The following is a 21,231-nucleotide window of genomic DNA, read 5'->3' as shown; positions in this document are numbered from 1 at the left end:
GAGTGAACAAGTAGATGGAAGAGCTCTCTCTCTCTCTCTGCCTCTCTCCTCTGTAACTCTTTCAAATAAATAAATAAATCTTAGCAAATAGATTGGCTTTGGCTTTGGCTTTTAGCTATCTTCTGCAAACTCAAAATATAAGGCCAAAGACATACCAGACAAAAACCAACCAAAATATTTGTATAGTAATTAACAACAACAAAAAGATGAAGGTAACACAAATTCACAGAGTCACTACAAAATTATAAATGGTTTAGGTCACCAGAAAAGAACATTTCTGAATTAGCACATAACAAGTGGTAAAGAAAAGAAAAAGAACTTTGGGGCCAGTGCTGTGGCGCAGCGAGTTAATGCCCTGGCCTGAAGTGCCGGCATCCAATATGGGCGCCAGTTCTAGTCCCGGCTACTCTTGTTCTGATTCAGCTCTGCTATGGCCTGAGAAAGCAGTACAAGATGGCCCAAGTCCTTGGGCCACTGCACCTGTGTGGGAGACCTGGAGGAAGCTCCTGGTTCCTGGCTTTGGATTGGCACAGCTCCGGCCATTACGGCCATCTGGGGAGTGAACCATCGGATGAAGACCTCTCTCTGCCTCTCCTCTCTCTCTGTAACTCTGCCTTTCAAATAAATAAATAAATCTTTAAAAAAAAAAAAAGAACTTAAAAGAAAAATTGGGAGATCTGGTATGATAATGAGATTTGAGTTGTGCATAGAACAACTAATGGTCATGAAATTGACCATATGACAGGATATAAAGCTAGTGTCAGATTTAAGAAAATTGAAATTTTACAGGTTATTCTCTGGCAAAAATGATAATAGAAATATAAATCAGGCTGGCACCGTGGCTCACTAGGCTAATCCTCCACCTTGCGGCGCCAGCACACCGGGTTCTAGTCCCAGTTGGGTGCTAGATTCTGTCCCGGTTGCCCCTCTTCCAGGCCAGCTCTCTGCTGTGGCCAGGGAGTGCAGTGGAGAATGGCCCAAGTACTTGGGCCCTGCACCACATGGGAGACCAGGATAAGTACCTGGCTCCTGCCATCGGATCAGCGCGGTGCGCTGGCCGCAGCACACCGGCCGCAGCGGCCATTGGAGGGTGAACCAACGGCAAAGGAGGACCTTTCTCTCTCTCTCTCACTGTCCACTCTGCCTGTCAAAAAAAAAAAAAAATATATATATATATATATAAATCAGACACTGTACAATCTACCTCTGATGTATGAAAATGTACCTTATGAGTTAAAATAAGCAAACCTCTAAAAGGGTTAATCCAGAAAAATTGAGAAGGCACAAATAAACTAATAGGAATGAAAGATCATTTCAGATTCTATGACAAGTAAAATGATACAAGGATAATATGGACAGCTTCATCTCATAAAAATTTAAAATAAGTTGAAATGAATAAATCCTGGGGCTGGCGCTGTGGCATGGGTTAAACCTCCACCTGCAATGTTGGCATCTCATATGGGTACCGCTTCAAGTCCTGGCTGCTCTACTTTCAATCCAGCTCCCTGCTAATGTACCTGGGAAAGCAGCAGAAGATGGCCCAAGTACTTAGGCCCCTGTACCCACGTGGGAAACCTGGAAGAAGCTCCTGGCTCTGGTCTGGCCCAGCTCCTGCCATTGCAGCCATCTGGTGAGTGAACCAGTAGATGGAAGATCTCTGTTTCTCTCTCCTCCTTTCTGCATCTCTGCCTTTCAAATAAATAAATAAATCTTAAAAAAAGAAATGAATAAATCCCTGGAAAAAATGTATTATGTTGAACAAAATTGACTCAAGATTAATATAAAATCCTAACAATCTTATAACCCTTAAGAAGTTAAATAACTAAAAATTTTTCCATGGGTTCCAAATGGCTTTAAAGACTGGTTTTGGGGCTGCTGCTCCACTTCCAATCCAGCTCTCTGATGTGGCCTGGGAAAGCAGTAGAGGATGGCCCAAGTCCTTGGACTCCTGCACCCACGTAGGAGACCTGGAGGAAGCTCCTGGCTTCCAATCAGCACAGCTCCAGCTGCTTCGGCCAAATTGGGGAGTGAACCAGAGGATGGAAGACTCTCTCTCTGCCTTTCCTTCTCTTTCTGTGTAACTCTGACTTTCAAATAAATAAATCTTTAAATAACAAAAAAGAGACTGGTTTCAAGTTTAAACTCCTCCGGAAAATTGAAAACTCATTTATTTCATGAGGCTAACATAATCTTTTTTTTTTCTTAAGATTTTATTTATTTATCTGCGAGGTAGAATTACAGACAGTGAGAGGGCGAGACAGAAAGGTCTTCCGCCTGTCTGCTTGTTCAATCCCCAAATGGCCGCAATGGCCGGATCCAGGAGCCAGGAGCTTCTTCCAGGTCTCCCACACAGGTGCAGGGGCCCAAGGACTTGGGCCATTTTGTACTGCTTTCTCAGGCCATAGCACAGAGCTGTATCAGAAGTGGAGCAGCCAGGACTAGAACCGGCACCCATATGGGATGCCAGTGCTGCAGGCGGAGGATTAACCTACTGCCCCACGGCATCAGCTCCTAACATAATCTTTTTTTTTTGACAGGCGGAGTGGACAGTGAGAGAGAGAGACAGAGAGAAAGGTCTTCCTTTTGCCGTTGGTTCACCCTCCAATGGCCGCTGTGGCTGGCGCGCTGTGGCCGGTGCACCGAGCAATGTGTTAAAATATACATACATACACAAATGATGAAGTTGGGTTAATACTAGGAATTAAAGATTAGTTTAATATTAAAAGGTCAACTACCACAATTTATACATTAACAGGTTATAAGAGAACATTTAACAGATGCAGAAAAAAACTTCAATAAAATTCAATATCCACTCATAAAGGTCATTTATTAAAAATATTGAACAGTGAAATGTTAAGAACCTTTTTTTAAAAGTTTTTATAAAGTTAATTATAAATCTTAATGAAGAATGGGATGGAAGAGGGAGTAGGAGGTGGGACGGGAGTGGGGTTGGGAAGGCGGGTATTGGGGGAAGAACCACTATATTCCTAAAGTTGTACCTATGAAATTTGCATTCATTAAATAAAAGCTTAAAAAAATGTTTTTATTTGGAAGGGAGAAAGAGAGAATATCTCCCATCTATTGGTTCAATCCCCAGATGCCCATGCCACCTGGAGCTAAAACAGAAGCCAGAAACTCAATCCAGGTCTCCCCATGTGGGTGGCAGGGACCCAGGTACTTGAGCCATCACTTACTCCTCCCAGGATTCTCATTAGCAAGAAGCTGGAACTGGGAGCATAGCCAGGGCTTGATGCCAAGTGGAGTTTTAACTGCTATGTCGAATGCCCACCCTACAGCATTTCCTTTAAACTGGGTTTAAGGCAAGGATGTTCATTCCCAGTTCTTTCAGCATTGTGTTACGGTCCCAGTCAGGGCAGAAATACAAGAAGAAATATTTTAATAAGTATAATTATCAGAAAGGAAGAAAACTGCTATGATTTGCAGATGGAAAGATAAAAACCTTAAAAAGACACCAAGATAAAGTACTAGAATTAATAAAATTTAGCATGGTTGCTGGATCTACAATCAATATTAGCAACAATTAGAATTCAACTTACCACAGGCCGGCGCCGCGGCTCACTAGGCTAATCCTCCGCCTAGCGGCGCCGGCACACCGGGTTCTAGTCCCGGTAGGGGCGCCGGATTCTGTCCCGGTTGCCCCTCTTCCAGGCCAGCCCTCTGCTGTGGCCCGGGAGTGCAGTGGAGGATGGCCCAGGTGCTTGGGCCCTGCACCCCATGGGAGACCAGGAAAAGCACCTGGCTCCTGGCTCCTGCCATCGGATCAGTGCGGTGCGCCGGCCGCATCGCGCTGGCCGCGGCGGCCATTGGAGGGTGAACCAACGGCAAAGGAAGACCTTTCTCTCTGTCTCTCTCTCTCTCACTGTCCACTCTGCCTGTCAAAAAAAAAAAAAAAAAAAAAAAAAAAAAAAAAAAGAATTCAACTTACCACAATATTAAAAATGCTATAAAGCCCCTAAAAGAAATCTAATACAAGATGTAAAGATCTTTAAGGAAAAGATAAAGTTTACTAAGAGACATTGAAGAAGTAAGTCTTCAATGGAGATATGCACAATGTTTTTGGCTGGGAAGACTCATTTTTAAAATGTTCTATTTTCTACAAGTTGATCAACAGATTCAATATGGTTACAAAAGAAATATACACACGCCAGGAGAAGATATATGCAATATGTTTAAGTAACAAAGGATTAGTCTCCAGAATATATAAAGAAATCTTAGAATAAGATAGAAAAACAAGCACAAGACACAATTAGGTATTGCAAAGAAGAGGATTCACGTGGGGGAACCATAAATGTGGGGAAAAAAAAACACTCAGTTTCATTAGTAATCGGTAAAGTGCAAATAAAATCCATAGTTAGATACTATATAAGAGTCATCCAATTGACAAACACACTTGCTTTGCTGTAGAGCAATGCTGTCATCACACATCTGGAAAACATTTACACTTATGAAAAAATGAAGTGAAAAGAATAGATAATGTCTTAACATTACTATGAAAATAGTTTTGTTCTCACAGACCCCTCCCAAAAGGGGCTCAGGAGCCCAGGACCATACTTAAAAAACAATTATCCTACAGCAACTCTCATACAAGTGCACCAGGAGACAGATACAAGGAGTTATTCATTCTTCAAATATTTATTGAGCATCTATCCTGTGCCAATTATTGTTCCAGACATTGTGATAACAGCAGAGAACAAAATAAACCACTGCCTGCACAGAGCTTACATTGTAACTGGGAAGAATGTTCATAATAGCATTGTTTATAGTAATAAAAACAAAATAATCCACATCCAATGGATAAATAACGACATAGTCACAGAAGGGAACATTATACAGCAGTGAAAACATGAAGTACACGCATAAACATGGATAGGAATCTCAAAAACAATGTCAAAAAACAGTCACAGAAGGATACATATGATTCTATTAACACAAAAGTTCAAAAACAGATAAATCTAAATGACAAATTACTAGGGATACATACATAGAAGGCAGAGCCACAAATAAAAACATGGGAATTATTAATAAAAAGTATTAACAAAAATACACAAAAAATGTTTACCCCATGTGGTGTATATGGAAAGAGGACAAATTGGAGAGGCGGGGTATTTCTAGGCATTTGAGAATATTCTAGTCCTTAAGCAGAAGGTTGAGTACATGTGTGATTCTTTTTTTTTTTTTTTAAGATTTATTTTCTTTATTTGAAAGACAGAGTTACAGAGAGGTATGTGTGATTATTTTCAAAACCATACATACATACATAGCTTGTATACTTTACTAGATATAACATATTTTAAAAGAAAAAATATATAAGGTTATGCAATACATTCTTTCATCAATAAAGAAGAAATATCTGACATTTCAGCCACTGTTGTACTAGTCTATCTGACCAATTATTAAAATGCAGAATAATACATGATAATATGAAAATAGAAACAAGATGGACTATTCCTCACAGAAGTTAAGTAGATTTCTATAGGGTGAAGATCCAACAAGATGGTACTATTATAGTATTACTCTTCCAAATTGGCTCAGTCACTGCCATGACTCCAGCTAACTGCTTACTTTGTTCATAGGGTATGATTATTTGTACACAGTAGATAATGGAATGACAAAGACACCATCTCTTCATTGAATTCTGTTGACTTCTGAAAAGTACAAATTTCCTCTGGCACATTCTTCCAATAATGCACTTATGAGTTAAGTATTCCAGAAACATGGAAGGTGCATGGCAGCTGTTCAGACTGTTTCTCCACATTGATAACAGGTGCCTTACTGGCCACACAGATGTTAACAATTTTGCAATTTTGTCTTTGCCAAGGTTATCATCATCAATGCCATTTTTCAGGATGAAGATACAATTAAGGTGTAATTTCTCCTGACAGGGAATTATTTTATACACAATTAAAAAATTTAAAAACATTAAATAGATCTTGAAACATTCAATACATTCGTTGCACCCATATAGGGCAGACTAAAGTTACCATCTTGGTTTACAGAGTTGGTGTATGGGGCAGAATAGGTCCAGCAGCAAACGGCTGGCCTAAGGATTGGGAAAGTAGCAAGTGTCTTCTCCAGGTCTAAACACCTCACCTGGGTTTGCAAAGGGTGCCAAACTCATCAGAAAATTAGGCACTGCTTTGATTATTTTAAAAACCCTAGACAACTATTAAGACCCAGAATCTTCCCCATATTTAAGTCGGAATAGACAATGCCAGCAGGGGGTGCTAAACTTCAATTGGTAGCAGGATGATTTTGGATCAAGCACTTGGATCTTCGAAACTACCCACTCTCTTATATGCTTTGCTTTGTTGTATGAAATAGGAAGTGCTATGCCTATAGCTTTTTGTCCCCTCCCCAGTATGAAGACAGAAATTAGGAAGAAACTCTTAAGTTCTTAGAGAACTTCTATCTCCTCAGATAGGAGCAGGAGTGGATAACCCTCTAGGTCACAGCAGAACGTTTGGTGGACCATGAATACTAGTAGACAGGAGTTACTGTGTGTTCAAATTCAGACACCAGCTTACTGCTGCTTATTTTTAACCTGCACATGCTCAGACACAAAAGGTTCTTGTACCTTCCTCAATTCTCACACTTAGCAATGATGTATACCTCAGCTTCTTGTCTCGTGGCAAGGAGATGATGAAAGGGAAGTGGGTAGGATGGGGGGGGGGATAACTGTCACTGTTATAGCTTCCATATCTAATATGGCACCAATTTCATACTTTTTTGTACTCTTATCTTCAGAGGTTATATGTAAACACCTTGGCATCTTTAAGCAGTCTTCAAAGACTGTTGAACCAGCAAAATGAAATCAGTAAGTGAGGAACACTTGTATAGCATTCACAGCCTTATACCTATGACTTACTAGCCTTCTTTTCTCTTCATTTAGCTTATAAAATTTATTGTTTCTCTCCTAGAAAGTTGTATACAATGTTGTAATGCCTGTTTTTCCAGGTATGATGATCATACTAAGCCCCTTCTGTAGTTACAAAAATATGTAACACAAATGTTACTGGGAACCTTGAAAGGGAGATGTGCCAATGTCATTCTGTTTTCCTGAGTCTAAGAATCTTTTGTCCTACAAGCTCAGAGGGGACAAGAGTGACTTGACTTGATACGTAACGTAATAGAATCCAGTGTACTTCCAACTCTGGTATCTGTGTCCCCCAACACTTCCTTGTGCTTAAGTAGTTAGTTTATTTCAAGATACTTTTAACAGTTTTTTTTTTATTTGTTTTGGTTATCCATTGTTAAAAACCCAGCCATGCCTCATAATTTCATTAAATGCTAACACTTATTCAAATCAAAGACCTCTTGAAACCTCTATCTCTATATTAAATCCCCTTTATATTCCAGAACTTCTCTTGGGAACCTAAGTGAGAGCAGGGTGGGGTCAAAGCTGAAGCATTTGGAATTCCTCCATAGGTCTATTAAATCTGCTATGATCGCTAACCCTTTCAACACCTCCCTTTCATTTTGACCCCAATTTGAAAGTGGAAAATGAGAGTTTGGGAAGTGTGACAATTTTCTGTATTCATTTATTAAAATATTTAGGCACCAGCTAACTGGCCACTATGGAAGGGATATAAAGATCCCGTCTATGCCTCAGAGACCTACCTACCTTTTAGTAAAGGGAGAGAGACATGGTAACAAATAAGGGCATGTCTTTATGAGAAGATTTCACAAAGGACAGTGAGGCACAGAAAGAATGGGTCAAATCGGCTTGGAAGCGGAGTATATTAGGAAAGGCTTTACCAAACTGAATTTTGAACAAATGAATGGAGACTGGTGGAAGTGGGAGAGGGGAGTGTAGGCAGGAGGAGGTACATAAAGAGTATAGCACTGCAGATACTAAACAGTGTGGCAGGATCCCAGGAATGGATAAAAATTTCAAATGACATGATTAAGTCTGATGAAGGAGTTCGCTGGATTTGGGAAATGGGAAGTCACCCCTAATCTCTGAATAGAGAGCCATTTCAATAGAGAAGCAGGTCAGAAGCCTGGCCGCTGAGAATTTAAAGAGTGAAAAGCAGGAAGAAATATAAGAATAAATGGAAGACAAAAAAAAAGGTGACAAATTTAGATTATTTCTTAGAGCCATTTGCCTTTTTTACTTTCAAGCATATTAGTTCAGCTACAGTAAGAATTGGATAAGCTTTACATTTCTATGAAAAAGGATTCTCAACCATAATCCAATAACTTAAAAAACAAATTTTGAGACACAATCCATTCTTAGAGACTGTCTATATTAATTTAAATGAATGCCATGAAATCAACACTTCTACTGATTTTCTCTGCCATAACTAATTTTTCTTTAATGTAATTCAAAATAAATAACACCTGTAATTGCTTATGGTAGAAAAGGTGCTTTATTTTACATATCATTGGTACACGACACATAAAACTGCCTAAAATCAATCTTGTCAAACAAAACAGTCAGTTACACCTCAAGTCATCAAAGACCAAGCCTATTTCGCATCTACTTCACTTATCATCAGAAGGCTAAAATAATTTGAAATACTAATAATGTCTTCATATGCAATGTTACAAATGGTTTTTTGTTACAAGTACTATAATTTTTAAAAATATCTTTAGTTATTATAGACCATATATCTAATCAGAACAAATCTCTGCTAGTCTATAAGTCTTTGAAATAACAGAACAACAGTTTCACCTTCCTACAGATGGTTACATTTATGTAATTGGGTTATGAGGCATGGGTGCCTCATACGTGCAATCATATTATTTCAAATTGTTAAAAAACAGATAAAATTGAATTTATATATACCCTATTTCTAATTAAATTGTCAAAACAGTTTACTGAACTAAATAAAGCCAATATAATGTTTTAAAAACAAAATTCTAAGAGCATGCAACATCAAAAATAATTTCATTACTTATTTCAGCCAAAGTTGCGGAGTACAGGAAAAGGTGTGTTATATCTAAATTGCTTATCCAACTGGGAAGAGTTAAGAAACTAATTTAACTCAAGGTAAGTCCTCTTATGAAAAATTGTCACATGATACAGTCCACTGTTTCACAAAGTGATCTTAATCACTTAGAAAATGTACAAATCATAAGAAGCTAACTTGTAGTTTTCTCATTATTTACCTAATTCGTTCTATTCATGAACATATAGCTCAAAGATCTCTTATTAACTATTAATGTCAAAGCCACAGAGATTTCTAAATGGCATCTTTTAATTACTATGAGATAAATACCATCTTTGAATTACTCATCATTACTTATGAGAAACATGATTGGTGCTTAATGTACAAATGCCCAAATAATAGCAACAGAACCTGGGCTAATCCTCAAAGTGAAAGCATCATTATTTTAACAGATCCCTTGGTCTAGAAAGGCTGCCTTTTCCTCTAAAAGGTTAAGTCATATGTTAGGATGACAGATTCATATTCATCTCCTGGTCTAGAACAGTAGAGGCATTTAAGCAAAGTAAACTAAATCAAATACTAAACAGGAATAAATGTGCACACTCAAAAAAAAAATCCTTTTCTTTGCTTAGAAGTAACTTATTCCTTGTTATTAAGAGAAGTGCTTTAAGATAAAAATTACTAATTACTGCAGAGACTAAGGGGTTAAGAGTTTTTGTAATAAAACAAATGAATCATTAAAATAATTGGGCTTGAAACATACACTTATTATAACTTTCAGTTCTTATTTTTTTTGTAACTAAGCACACACATATACACAGCAAACCCTAGCATTTAATATGTGCAAAATTGCTTACCATTTATTTTAACTTTGGTTAAGTACTTTTTTAGCCCATATCAGACACATTATGGAAGCTATAAAATGATTACAAACATAATAATGAGGTAAGTTAATATTCTACTAGTGCAAAAAGCAAGCATATGCCAAAAGCAAAGCATATGAGTTAAACAAATGCAGATGAAGCTCTCACCAAGGGAGTTGCTGGAATAACCAGAGAAGCTCCTTGTAAACATTGTTTGTAAGATACACATTTGAAGATTAAGGATTCATACAACCACAAAAAAAAAGTATTCTAACAACACCATAGTAGTGCATTTATTTTTAGAGTTCAGAAACCACTCACTGCGTGTCTAACAGTTTGCATATTTTCTTCAAGAAAATTTAATTAGTGAGACACATTAATTACAAATACTGTAGTATAAAAATCCCAGTTCTTTACAAAAATTATATATTAAAATATTCTATACACTTTAAATTAGTAACTGGAACACACATATATATCAATTCTGCACAATTAAATCATCTTTGCTGGGAGTATTATACATAAAATTTGAGGACATAGCTACTCAGTCAACCTAAACTGGTATAAGGTTATGTGGTATTAAGAAAGATAGACTTTTGCCCCTGCAATTATTGAAGATCTTAATTCAAATGTCTTTTCTGCCTTTATTGCTTACATGTTCATTCGGATTTGAATAGGCAGAGGAACCACGAAATTCCTAACAGGTTTAAAGCAAGTTACCTGCAGCAGAGTGTTCATGATGTCTATCTGCATCTTTAAAGTTGTACTGGAACCTGAGTGAGCTGTCTGTTTATATTTCCATTGTAAAAAATTTTATACAATTTTGAGATAAAAACAATGCAAAAATAAAACATTTAGAGCATTTACAAAAATCTTACAAATGTTTAAAACACTATTTCAAAACTTGTTTCCTGTTAAGGTGCTTCTTTCTGCAATAGGAGAACATCTATTTTTTAATTTTAAATTATGAAGTTTTTAATTTCAATAAAAAGCAAAGTTAGAGCCATTAAGACAGATGGGAATGTTTAGGGATATACTTCACTCCTGATGAAAATACAATATTTTAGTGCTGAAAGGGACCTTAAAGGTAAACTCTTTTAACCTCCTCATATGTTAATGAGGAAACTGATGGATAGATAAATTAAGTGCTTTGACTAAAAATATATTCAAATATATCTGCTTGATACAAATCAAGAAAACTCATTATTACTTCTTATATTTTACCATGATTCTTGGAAAAATAAAAATTCAAAAGCAGTTTCTGACCTTGCCTTTCTTCTTTTTATAATTTCTTAAGCTCTGTGCCAATTGTAAATAAAGAAAAGAATCCAATGGCTACTAAAATATCACAAGTATTATCCAAGAAGAAAGTTGTTAGAGGACCACTGCTCCTATACAATAAAGCCAGAGGGCACACTCAAAGATAGGGCATTTACAATGTAGAGAACACTTATTATCTAAGACAGCACAGTGTACAATAGCCAATTACAACAATCACCTCAGAACTCTAGGATGATTGAGTTACAGAGCCTTTATAAACAACACTGGGGTAAGAAAGCTTTCTAGCTTTTAACTTTACTACTTTTCTTTATAAAAGAGCTACACTTATAAGGAAGAACCCATATACTAATTTTCAGAGTCTTTGCTTCTTTTCTATTTTTATTTGTATGTAGAATCAAGCAAATACATTTTATTAACAACTTTACAAACTCAGATTTATAACTGCTAGAAATACAGCCAGAGAATACTCTTAAATGACAATCTTTATAATCAGTTACTAATAAATAATCATCATCACAATAGCTTCAGTTAAGAAAAAAGAATTCAATTTAAAGGTGCTTTCTTATTGTTACCTTGAAGCCATCGGACTTGTGTAGCTGGTCCATATCCCTTTTCATTCTTTGCTGATATCCTGAACACAATGGCAGGCCTGGACGTATAATCAATATGTGCATTTGCAAGTTGCCCAGTAGTTACTATACATGATGTTTTAAGACCACAATAAATCCTCATAAACACAAGTTGGCTTGGATTATCTTGTATCTGTGCTGTGCGAATAGCCAAGTAGGCTGAATATTCCAGAATATTTCCAGAAGGTGAAGTTGGAGGTTCCCAGGAAAGATGGATACCTTCAGCATTCTTGAAGAGAGGGGAAAAAAACAGGTAAAGGTTCTCAGGCTTTTTCTATTACCATTTATTATGTTGAGCCTATCTTTAAAACATAGAAAGCTCCTTTTTCCTAAAGTAATTATATTAAATATTAGATCTTAGGGCCAGCATTTTGGCCCAGCAGTTTAAGGCACCACCTGTGATGCCAGCATCCCAAATGAGCATGAGTTCGAGTCCTGGCTGCTCCACTTCTGATCCAGCTGCCTGCTTATGTGCCTGGGAAAGCAATAGAAGATGGTTCAAGTACTTGGGCCCCTGCCACCCATGCGGGAGACCTGGATGACCCTCCTGGCTCCTGGCTTCTGCCTGGCCCAGACCCATCCATAGCTATTTGGAGAGTGAACCAGCTGTTGGAAAACCTTTCTCTGTCTCTCTTTCTCGGTAACTCTGCTTTTCAAGTAAATAAATAAATCTCTTTCTAAAAAAAGATCTTTTATTGTTGACTTTAGAAACCTACCTTAATTAAATCTACATAATTCCACAATGCATAATTCATCTATAATTCTACAATATTTGATTCATGTCCACTTTCAAAAAACAATGAGGCTTAACTATCTGTGCTAAATATCCCCAAGAGGGGATTTTTCTTCCCTAAAAGCAGATCTTTTCTTCTCCAGGGAGGGGCAAGTCTTTAGGATAAAATATAATCTAATCTTACGTGCTCTATTAAAATTCTCTAGCATGAACTTTTGAGTTCCATAAGAACAAGAACTAAGATAAGCATACCAGATTTCCCTGACTTTCTATGATTTGGAACCTGTAATTCTGCTTAAAATTTGGTACTTAAAAATATCATTCATGGGCCAGCGCCGCGGCTCACTAGGCTAATCCTCCGCCTTGCGGCGCCCGGCACACCGGGTTCTAGTCCCGGTCAGGGCGCCGGATTCTGTCCCGGTTGCCCCTCTTCCAGGCCAGCTCTCTGCTGTGGCCAGGGAGTGCAGTGGAGGATGGCCCAAGTGCTTGGGCCCTGCACCCCATGGGAGACCAGGAGAAGTACCTGGCTCCTGCCATCGGATCAGCGCGGTGCGCCGGCCGCAGCGCGCTGGCCGTGGCGGCCATTGGAGGGTGAACCAATGGCAAAGGAAGACCTTTCTCTCTGTCTCTCTCTCTCTCACTGTCCACTCTGCCTGTCAAAAAAAAAATATATCATTCATGATTAGCAGACAATATTTTTAATCCACCCCTTTTAGTTATCTCTCATTTCATTAGATGCTAACCAGAATTTCTAAGGTAACAATTTATTTCATGTATGAAGTTTCAAATAACTTAAATCATCAACAAGTCAAGCTGATATCTCACCTTTGAAATTCTAACTGCAGAAGGAGCTCCAGGAAAACCAGGAATACAAGTTTTAAATTCACTAATTTTGCTGAAAGGGCCTATTCCACAACCATTGATTGCAGCAACCCTGAATCTGTATCCTGTGCCTGGAACAAGATCCTGTTTCTTGAGTAGACTGTAGTCAGGTACATCTGCATTTCCTACCTAAAATGTAACGCATGCAAAAGTCAAAGAAATGGCACCGTCAACATCACTAAAATTTTTAAATTATTTTTTCATTAAATACAAAAATGTTAACAAATAATTTATGCTTTGAGGTTCCAGTTTACATTTATTTACTTCACACATGGTATGAATCCTCTTAAATAAAAGCAACTAAGACAACAAATCAAATCAGTGTTTCTAAGGAAAAATGTACTTTCCAGTTAAGAATCACTGGTTTTTATAAAGAGAAATACATGAATTGTATGAGGGTAGAAAAAAATTAATAACCACTATAAACAAAGTAACAATTATGCTATCCCTGTGTAGACCTAACATGAAGCAGAAATTTCAGACTTAGTCTGCTGGGACAACACCCTTTAGAAATAATAAGCAAGCAAGCAACACAGTAAAGGAATGACTAGCATGTAACAGAGAGCATCTAAAAATTCATGAGGTAGGCATTTGACACAGCAGTTAAGGTGCTGCTTAGGACATCCACATTCTAATTAGATTGCAAGGTTATTTATTTAGTCATTCATTCATTCATTCATTTAAAGTCGGAGTTACAGACAGATCTTCCATCTGCTGTTTCACCACCAGATGGCCTCAACAGCCAGGCCAAACACAAGAGCCAGAAGCTTCATCTGGGTCTCCCACATAAGTGGCAGGAGCCCAAACACTTAGACCATCTTCTGCTGCTTTACCTAGGCTGTTAGCAGGGAGCTGGATTGGAAGAGGAGCAGCTGGGACACAAAGCAGCAACTATATGGGACGTTGGCAGCATCACAGGTAACGGCTTTACCCACTATGCCACAACACCACCTCTGAAGTGCAAGTTCTAATCTCAGCTCCACTCCCTATTCCAGCTTCCTGCTAATGTATACCCTGGGAGGTAGCAAGTGACGGCTCAAGTACTTGTTCCTGCCAACTCATGTAGAGGCCTGAGTTGAGTTCCTGACTCTTGCCTTCAGCTTGGCCATGATCTAGTTGTTATGGGCATTTGGGGAGAGAACTGGAGGATGGGAAGATCTCTCTCCCTCCCTCCCTCCCTCCCTCCCTCCCTCCCTCCCTCCCTCCCTCCCTCCCTCCCTCCTTTCTTTCTTTCTTTCTTTCTTTCTTTCTTTCTTCTCAATATTTTATTTATTTATTTGAGAGTACAGTTACAGTGATAGGGAGAGATAGAAAAGTCTTCCTTCTGTTGGTTCACTCCCCAAATGGCCGCAACAGCTGATCCGAAGCCAGGAGCCAGGTGCTTCTTCCTGGTCTCCCATGCGGGTGCAGGGGCCCAAGCACTTGGGCCATCTTCTACTGCTTTCCCAGGCCACCACAGAGAGCTAGATTGGAAGAGGAGCAGCTGGGATTAGAACCGGCACCCATATGCGATGCCGGCACTGCAGGTGGAGGATAAACCTACTGTGCCATGGCGCCGGCCCTTCTTTCTGACTTTCAAAAGCAAATTTTTAAAAAATTTTTTAATTAAATAGTCAGTACAGAGGGATGGGCATTTGGCCTAGTGGTTAAGATACCCAATCCGGCCGGCGCCGCGGCTCACTAGGCTAATCCTCCGCCTTGCGGCGCCGGCACACCGGGTTCTAGTCCCGGTAGGGGCGCCGGATTCTGTCCCGGTTGCCCCTCTTCCAGGCCAGCTCTCTGCTGTGACCAGGGAGTGCAGTGGAGGATGGCCCAGGTGCTTGGGCCCTGCACCCCATGGGAGACCAGGAGAAGTACCTGGCTCCTGCCTTCGGATCAGCGTGGTGTGCCGGCAGCAGCGCGCCGGTCGCGGCAGCCATTGGAGGGTGAACCAACGACAAAAGGAAGACCTTTCTCTCTGTCTTTCTCTCTCACTGTCCACTCTGCCTGTCAAAAAAAAAAAAAAAAAAAAAAAACAAAAAAACCCAATCCCAATCAGAGTTGGAATCCTATTTCCACTTCTGACTCCAGCTTCTTGTTAATGTGACAGTAGTGATGGCACAAATAACTGGGTTCTTCCTGTCACACATGGGAGACCTGGATTGAGTTCCCAGCTCCTGGCTTTGGCTTTTGCAGCAGGCATTTGGGCAGTGAACCAGCAGATGGGAGCACTCTCTTGGTCTCTGTCTCTCTTTGACTCTCAAATACATATTTTTAAAAAAATTAAAATCCAGCAGACACTGAATTAAGGTTAAACAAAAATAATTAGATTGCATATTTTAGGTAGGAAAATCATACCTTTCAAACAATTTTCATACATTCTCCCTAAATCTCACAATACTGCTGTGATACAGGGAATGCTAAAGTATAATCTTACTTTAAAGGTGCTTTGTCATCTCTATTTTACAGAGGAGGAAACCAAGTCTCAGTTTAAACAACTATCTTGTCAAAGATCAGACTGTTGGGTGCTGGAACTAGTGGTTCAAATCCAAGTTTAATGGCTATAAATTTTATGCTTTTTTTTCATTTAGGAAAAATTAGGTAGTTAATAGGTCCCCAGAAATGGAAATGTCATTATATGTATGAAATTCAAATGTGGGCAGAAAGTTCATTAGATATAATACTAACAAATTATTAACCAAAATTTCTGTTTATGAAAATAATTGAAAAAATTATAAAGATTCCAGAAGTAACATTGGAGGAATTAAATATAAATACTATATATAGTCTCTATTTTTGCAGATCTTCAGATTTAAGATTAATATCATTTTTTGAATAATTTCTTCTCAAAAATTTTCAGTCAATATCAGAAAATAAATTAGTTCAATAAGCTTGGGAGCTGCTATTTCTTCAAATTCTTAAAGGGTTAATTAAGGAGCTTTAGAATCACAGAAAATATTAGATAGTACTTCATAGAATACAGGGCTTTCATAGTTTTTAAATCATGAAGTCAGGAATAAAAATAATTTCTGAATAAAAGGAAATAGGAACAGGTATTTGGCATAGCAGTTAAAGTCACTGCTTCGGATGCTTCTGTCCCATATCAGAGTACCTGGTTCAAGTCCTAGCTACTCTATTTCTGATCCAGTTTCCTGTTAATGTATTTCATTTCATGAGAGATAGCAGGTAATGGCTCAAATACTAGCGTCTCTGCCACCCATAGAGGAGACCTAGATTAAATTCCAGGTTCCTTGTAGAAGTGAAACTGACACTATAAGAAGCAATGATTTGGCCGGCGCCACGGCTCACTAGGCTAATCCTCCGCCTTGCGGCGCCGGCACACCGGGTTCTAGTCCCGGTTGGGGCGCTGGATTCTGTCCCGGTTGCCCCTCTTCCAGGCCAGCTCTCTGCTGTGGCCAGGGAGTGCAGTGGAGGATGGCCCAGGTGCTTGGGCCCTGCACCCCATGGGAGACCAGGAAAAAGCACCTGGCTCCTGGCTCCTGCCATTGGATCAGCGCGGTGCGCCGGCCGCAGTGCGCCAGCCGCGGCGGCCATTGGAGGGTGAACCAACGGCAAAGGAAGACCTTTCTCTCTGTCTCTCTCTCTCACTGTCCACTCTGCCTGTCAAAAAAAAAAAAAAAAAAAAAAAAAAAAAAAAAGAAGCAATGATTTGATCAGCCCTTGTCTTGACTCTTGAGGAACAGCTTACTATTTTATTCTTTTTAGTATTTTCTTTTTCTACTAAATACCATTTGTTGAACTCTTTAATTAACACAGAATTATTATAGGGTGTTTAAATCCAACTGAAAATTGATCCCTGTTAAAAATAAGAGTGGGAATAAAAGAGGGAGGAGATGTACAGTTCGGCACATGCTCCCTCGGACTCACCCCTACGGGTAAAGCTAAAAACTTGCCATGGGACTGCAAATCCATTAAGTTGGCAGGTACCAATGCCATCTTAATATTTAAAATGATCAGTTTAAGTTCATAACTGATTATAAAGATAGAATTAAGTGTTAAAAGGATCACATAAATAAGACTAGTGTCTGCTAATACTAACTGATAGAATTAAAAAGGAGAGAATGATCCAACATGGGAAACGGGATACACAGCAGACTCATAGAATGGCAGATGCCCTAAACAGCACTCTGGCCTCAGAATCAGCCCTTAAGGCATTCAGATCTGGCTAAAAAGCCCATGAGAGTTTCTCAGGCATGGAAAACCAAGACACTGTGGCAAAAAATGACCTAAATGAAAGATCTCTGTATATGAGATCCTGGTGGAAAGATGGGGCCATCAAAGAAGGAGGTACCTTTCTCTGAAGGGAGGAGAGAACTTCCACTTTGATTATGGTCTTGTCTAAATAAGATCAGAGTTGGTGAACTCAAGAGGCTTTCATAGCCTTGGCAGCTCATGACAAGAGCCTTGGGTGAGTACTGACGTCATAAATAAGAGTGCCAAGTGTTAAATCAACAACAGGAGCCATTGTGCACTTGTTCCCCATGTAGGACCCCTGTCCTTAATGTGTTGTACTATGAGAATTAATGGTAAAACTAATCTTCAAACAGTACTTTATATTTTGTGTGTCTGTGTGGATGCAAACTGTTGAAATCTTTACTCAGTATAGAGTTGATCTTCCGTATATAAAAATAATTAAAGATGAATCTTAATAAACAATGGGATGGGAGAGGGAGTAGGAGATGGGATGATTTGCGGGTGGGAGGGTGGTTATGGGGGGAAGAACTTCTATAATCCAAAAGTTGTACTTTTGAAATTTATATTTATTAAATAAAAGTTTTCTATTAAAAAAATAAAGTTCTGCAGTAACAACAACAAAAAAATTCCAGGTTCCTGGATTCAGCCTGGCCAGTGGGCATTTGGGAAATGAAACAGTGGTAGAAAGATCTCTGTCTTTGTCTCTACGCCTTAGAAGGAAGGAAGCAAGGAAGGAAGAGAGGGAGGGAAGGAGAGAGGGAGGGAGAGAGGAGGGAGGGAGGGAGAGAGGGAAGGAGGGAGGGAGAGAGGGAAGGAGGAAGGAAGGAAATAAGGAAGGAAGGGAGGGAGGGAGAGAGGGAAGGAGGAAGGAAGGAAGGGAGGAAGGGAGGGAGGGAGGGAGGGAGGGAGGGAGGGAGGGAGAATTCCATTTTTTAAATATACTAGGTAACGATATTAGAGATATTTCAAAAATAATCTTAATTTGTGTTTTGGTCAGACTAGATAATTTGACTCAAAACCCAGCTCAGTGACTGTATAACATTTTTTAAATGACATACTTGTGATATGTTCTATAAAAGGAGACTTAACAACAACAACAACAAAATACAAGGTAACTAGGCATACAGAACTCTCAATAATAGGTTGTTGGACATATCTAGATTTTATTCATTCAAGTGACCTGATCAAGGTAATAAAAAAATTCTCATTCTTGAGGCTTATAACTCATATTGAACAAAATATTGAGAGCTACCTTTGAGATGCTTTGCTTTCCTTTTGGCAGCAAATAAAACTGGTTCACCAAAGCTGTATTATTTTTAAAAATTCCCACATCACACCACTGTCGTTCTCCTGCTTTCACTGTGGCCACTGGATTTGAAGGAATCTCTTTCTAATTTCAGAGAAAGAAAATTTTGATGAAGTCTCTTATTGAGCACTTGAGAAATTTCAAGATTTAATAAAATCATGCAGTGATCTACAAGTATATATATGGGTAAACACAACATTAATAGCTCCTAAGTAAATAAAGGCTTGACAGATTAGGTCAACTGACAGTGAAACAGGGATGCCAATTCAAACATAGGGAGTGACAGGCATTCTCCAAGTCAGTAGCTTTGTCCTATCAATTTGGTCGGAGTTAGCATGCTTTTCAATCAGTGATATGTTAAAATGCCAGCCATTTTATAGAACATTGTCATTTCAGAGGCTCTCAGAAAATATAATCCCTTAGTGTAACATAACAACTTGCTCCAAAAAGAGCAAATAAAGAAAATTCATTTCAAGCTGGCTTATTTCTACTTTCAAAAACAACTAGCAGAAGTTCAGTGATCTTTCACTTTAAATACCTGTGATTCTCCAAACCTAAAAGGAGAAAAAGTGTTCAAAACTAAAATGCCATTTGAATATGTTTTAGTATATAGTAAACAGGAATAGATTAAACAGTTTTACATTTTTATCCTGCTTTAAAACAAATGAACTTCTTCTACCTTAAGCTACTTTTAGTGATAAGTGAATTATACTTATCCCTGGAACTAACCTTTTTAAGCCATCTTCTTTATAAATGAGACACTGTTTCCAGAAGCTCAAAACAAACGTGCACTTCAGTTATTTTTGTCTTAAATATATAACAGCAGAAGTACATGCTTATAATTACATTTTTTTGTTAAGGTTATCACATATGACAAAGTAAGCTAACTAGATGAGTTTTTATGGTTTAAAAAAAGCTTTAAATTTGTTTTCCTTTTTTAAAGTTGCAGAAACTCTCAACAACTTTTATAAAACAACTGGCTCCAGCTGAAATAACAATTATAATTCTGCCTGATGCACTGTAAAACAGGCTTGAGAAAAAACAAAGTTCCTTTTAATAATCCTTCTCTGAAAAAGAGTCTAAGAACACTAAGACTTAATATTTTGGAAAAGTGAAATTCAATAAAGGTAAATGAATATATAACTGAAATACATAAAACTGAAAACTATAGATAATTCTTAAAGATCTTAAAAAGTAAACAATTAGGCCAAATAAAAACTCCTATTCATAGCAACAGAGTTGAAATGATGGATAATTTTTTAAAAAATATTCAAAAAGTATACATGAGAAAGTATTCAAAAAGCTCCCAGTGGGGCTGGCTCTGTGGCTCAGTGGGTTAGCCACCGTTTGCAAGGCTGGCATCCCATAACTGGAGTGCCAGTTCAAGTCCTGGCTATTCCGCTTCCAACCCCACTTCCTGCTTATGTGCCTGGGAAGGTAGCAGAAGATGTGGGAGACCAGGATGTAGCTCCTGGCTTCAAGCTTTGACCTGGCCCAACCTTGGCAACTGTGGCCATTTAGGGAGTGAATCAGCAAATGGAAGGTCTTTTTTTTTTCCTTTTTTTTCTCTCACACACACTATCATTCTTTCAAATAAATAAATCTTAAAAAAAAAAAAAGCTAACAGAAAAATGCACTTTATAAAATAATATGCATATATTTCAAAATTTTTTGTACCAAAATAGACATATTTTAATTCCATTTCTCCATGAACTTTTGAAGCATCTTCATATATGTATGTGTTTTTCTTACATTTATGTAATTAAGACAATCTTGATGTATTTGTGAAATGCTTTCGTAGCATTTTAAGTTTGGTGCCAGGCAGATCAATTTTTGCCTTCCATAAAACAATCCATTCTCAGAGATTATTAGGTCATCCTATGTAATGTAATATTGCAATATTCTGTCATGCTCCTACTAAGAAGCTAACAATAATAGAGCCATGCAAGTTTTTCTGTTCTATAACACAGTCTATCTTTAACCATGAATGTAATTTGTATTTAGATATTTGTACACATATATCTGAAGGCACTTCAAAAATTTATAGGAAATGTAATTAAAAGCTAAGTTTAGAGGTAGATGTTTGGTCCAGTGGTTAAGTCTCTGCTTGGGACACCTGCATCCCATATTCGAGTGCCTGGTTTGAGTCCTTTTTTTTTTTTTTTCTTTTTTAAAAATATTTTATTTATTTGAGAGGCAGAGTTACAGACAGAGAGAGGGATAGACAGAGAGAAATCTTCCATCTGCTAGTTCACTCCCTAAGTGGCCACAATGGCTGGAGTTGGGCCAATCCAAAGCCAGGAGCTTTTTCCAGGTCACCCACATGGGTGGGTGTAGGGGCCCAAGCACTTGGGGCATCTCCCACTGTTTTCCCATGTCATAAGCAGAGAGTTGGATCAGAAGAGTAGCAGCAGTGACACAGATTGGTACC

General features: G+C 38.5%; 1 protein-coding gene across 8 annotated transcripts in view; it reads right to left on the bottom strand.

Moving 5' to 3' along the window:
• The window catches only part of HCFC2 (host cell factor C2), an 86,405-nt gene that overhangs the window by 21,723 nt on the left and 43,451 nt on the right, over window positions 1–21,231 (bottom strand). For 3 of the 8 annotated variants that reach the window (XM_051845849.2, XM_051845850.2, XM_051845855.2), the window contains 4 exons: window positions 18,747–18,884; window positions 13,244–13,429; window positions 11,629–11,914; window positions 1,567–1,685 (listed from right to left, as the gene is read on the bottom strand). In XM_051845849.2, coding sequence (XP_051701809.2) covers window positions 1,567–1,685; window positions 11,629–11,914; window positions 13,244–13,429; window positions 18,747–18,884 — 729 coding nt within the window. Of the gene's footprint in view, window positions 1–1,427; window positions 1,690–5,204; window positions 11,915–13,243; window positions 13,430–18,746; window positions 18,885–21,231 lie in introns of those variants that run through there. The other 5 variants (XM_017342078.3, XM_008257001.4, XM_070052791.1 and 2 more) reach the window with 4 other exon arrangements.

This window comes from Oryctolagus cuniculus, chromosome 11 (genome assembly GCF_964237555.1).
Source record: "Oryctolagus cuniculus chromosome 11, mOryCun1.1, whole genome shotgun sequence".
In the NCBI taxonomy this organism is placed as follows: Eukaryota; Metazoa; Chordata; class Mammalia; order Lagomorpha; family Leporidae; genus Oryctolagus; species Oryctolagus cuniculus.
The sequence above is the reverse complement of the archived record's forward strand: the minus strand, read 5'-3'. Positions and strand labels throughout refer to the sequence as shown.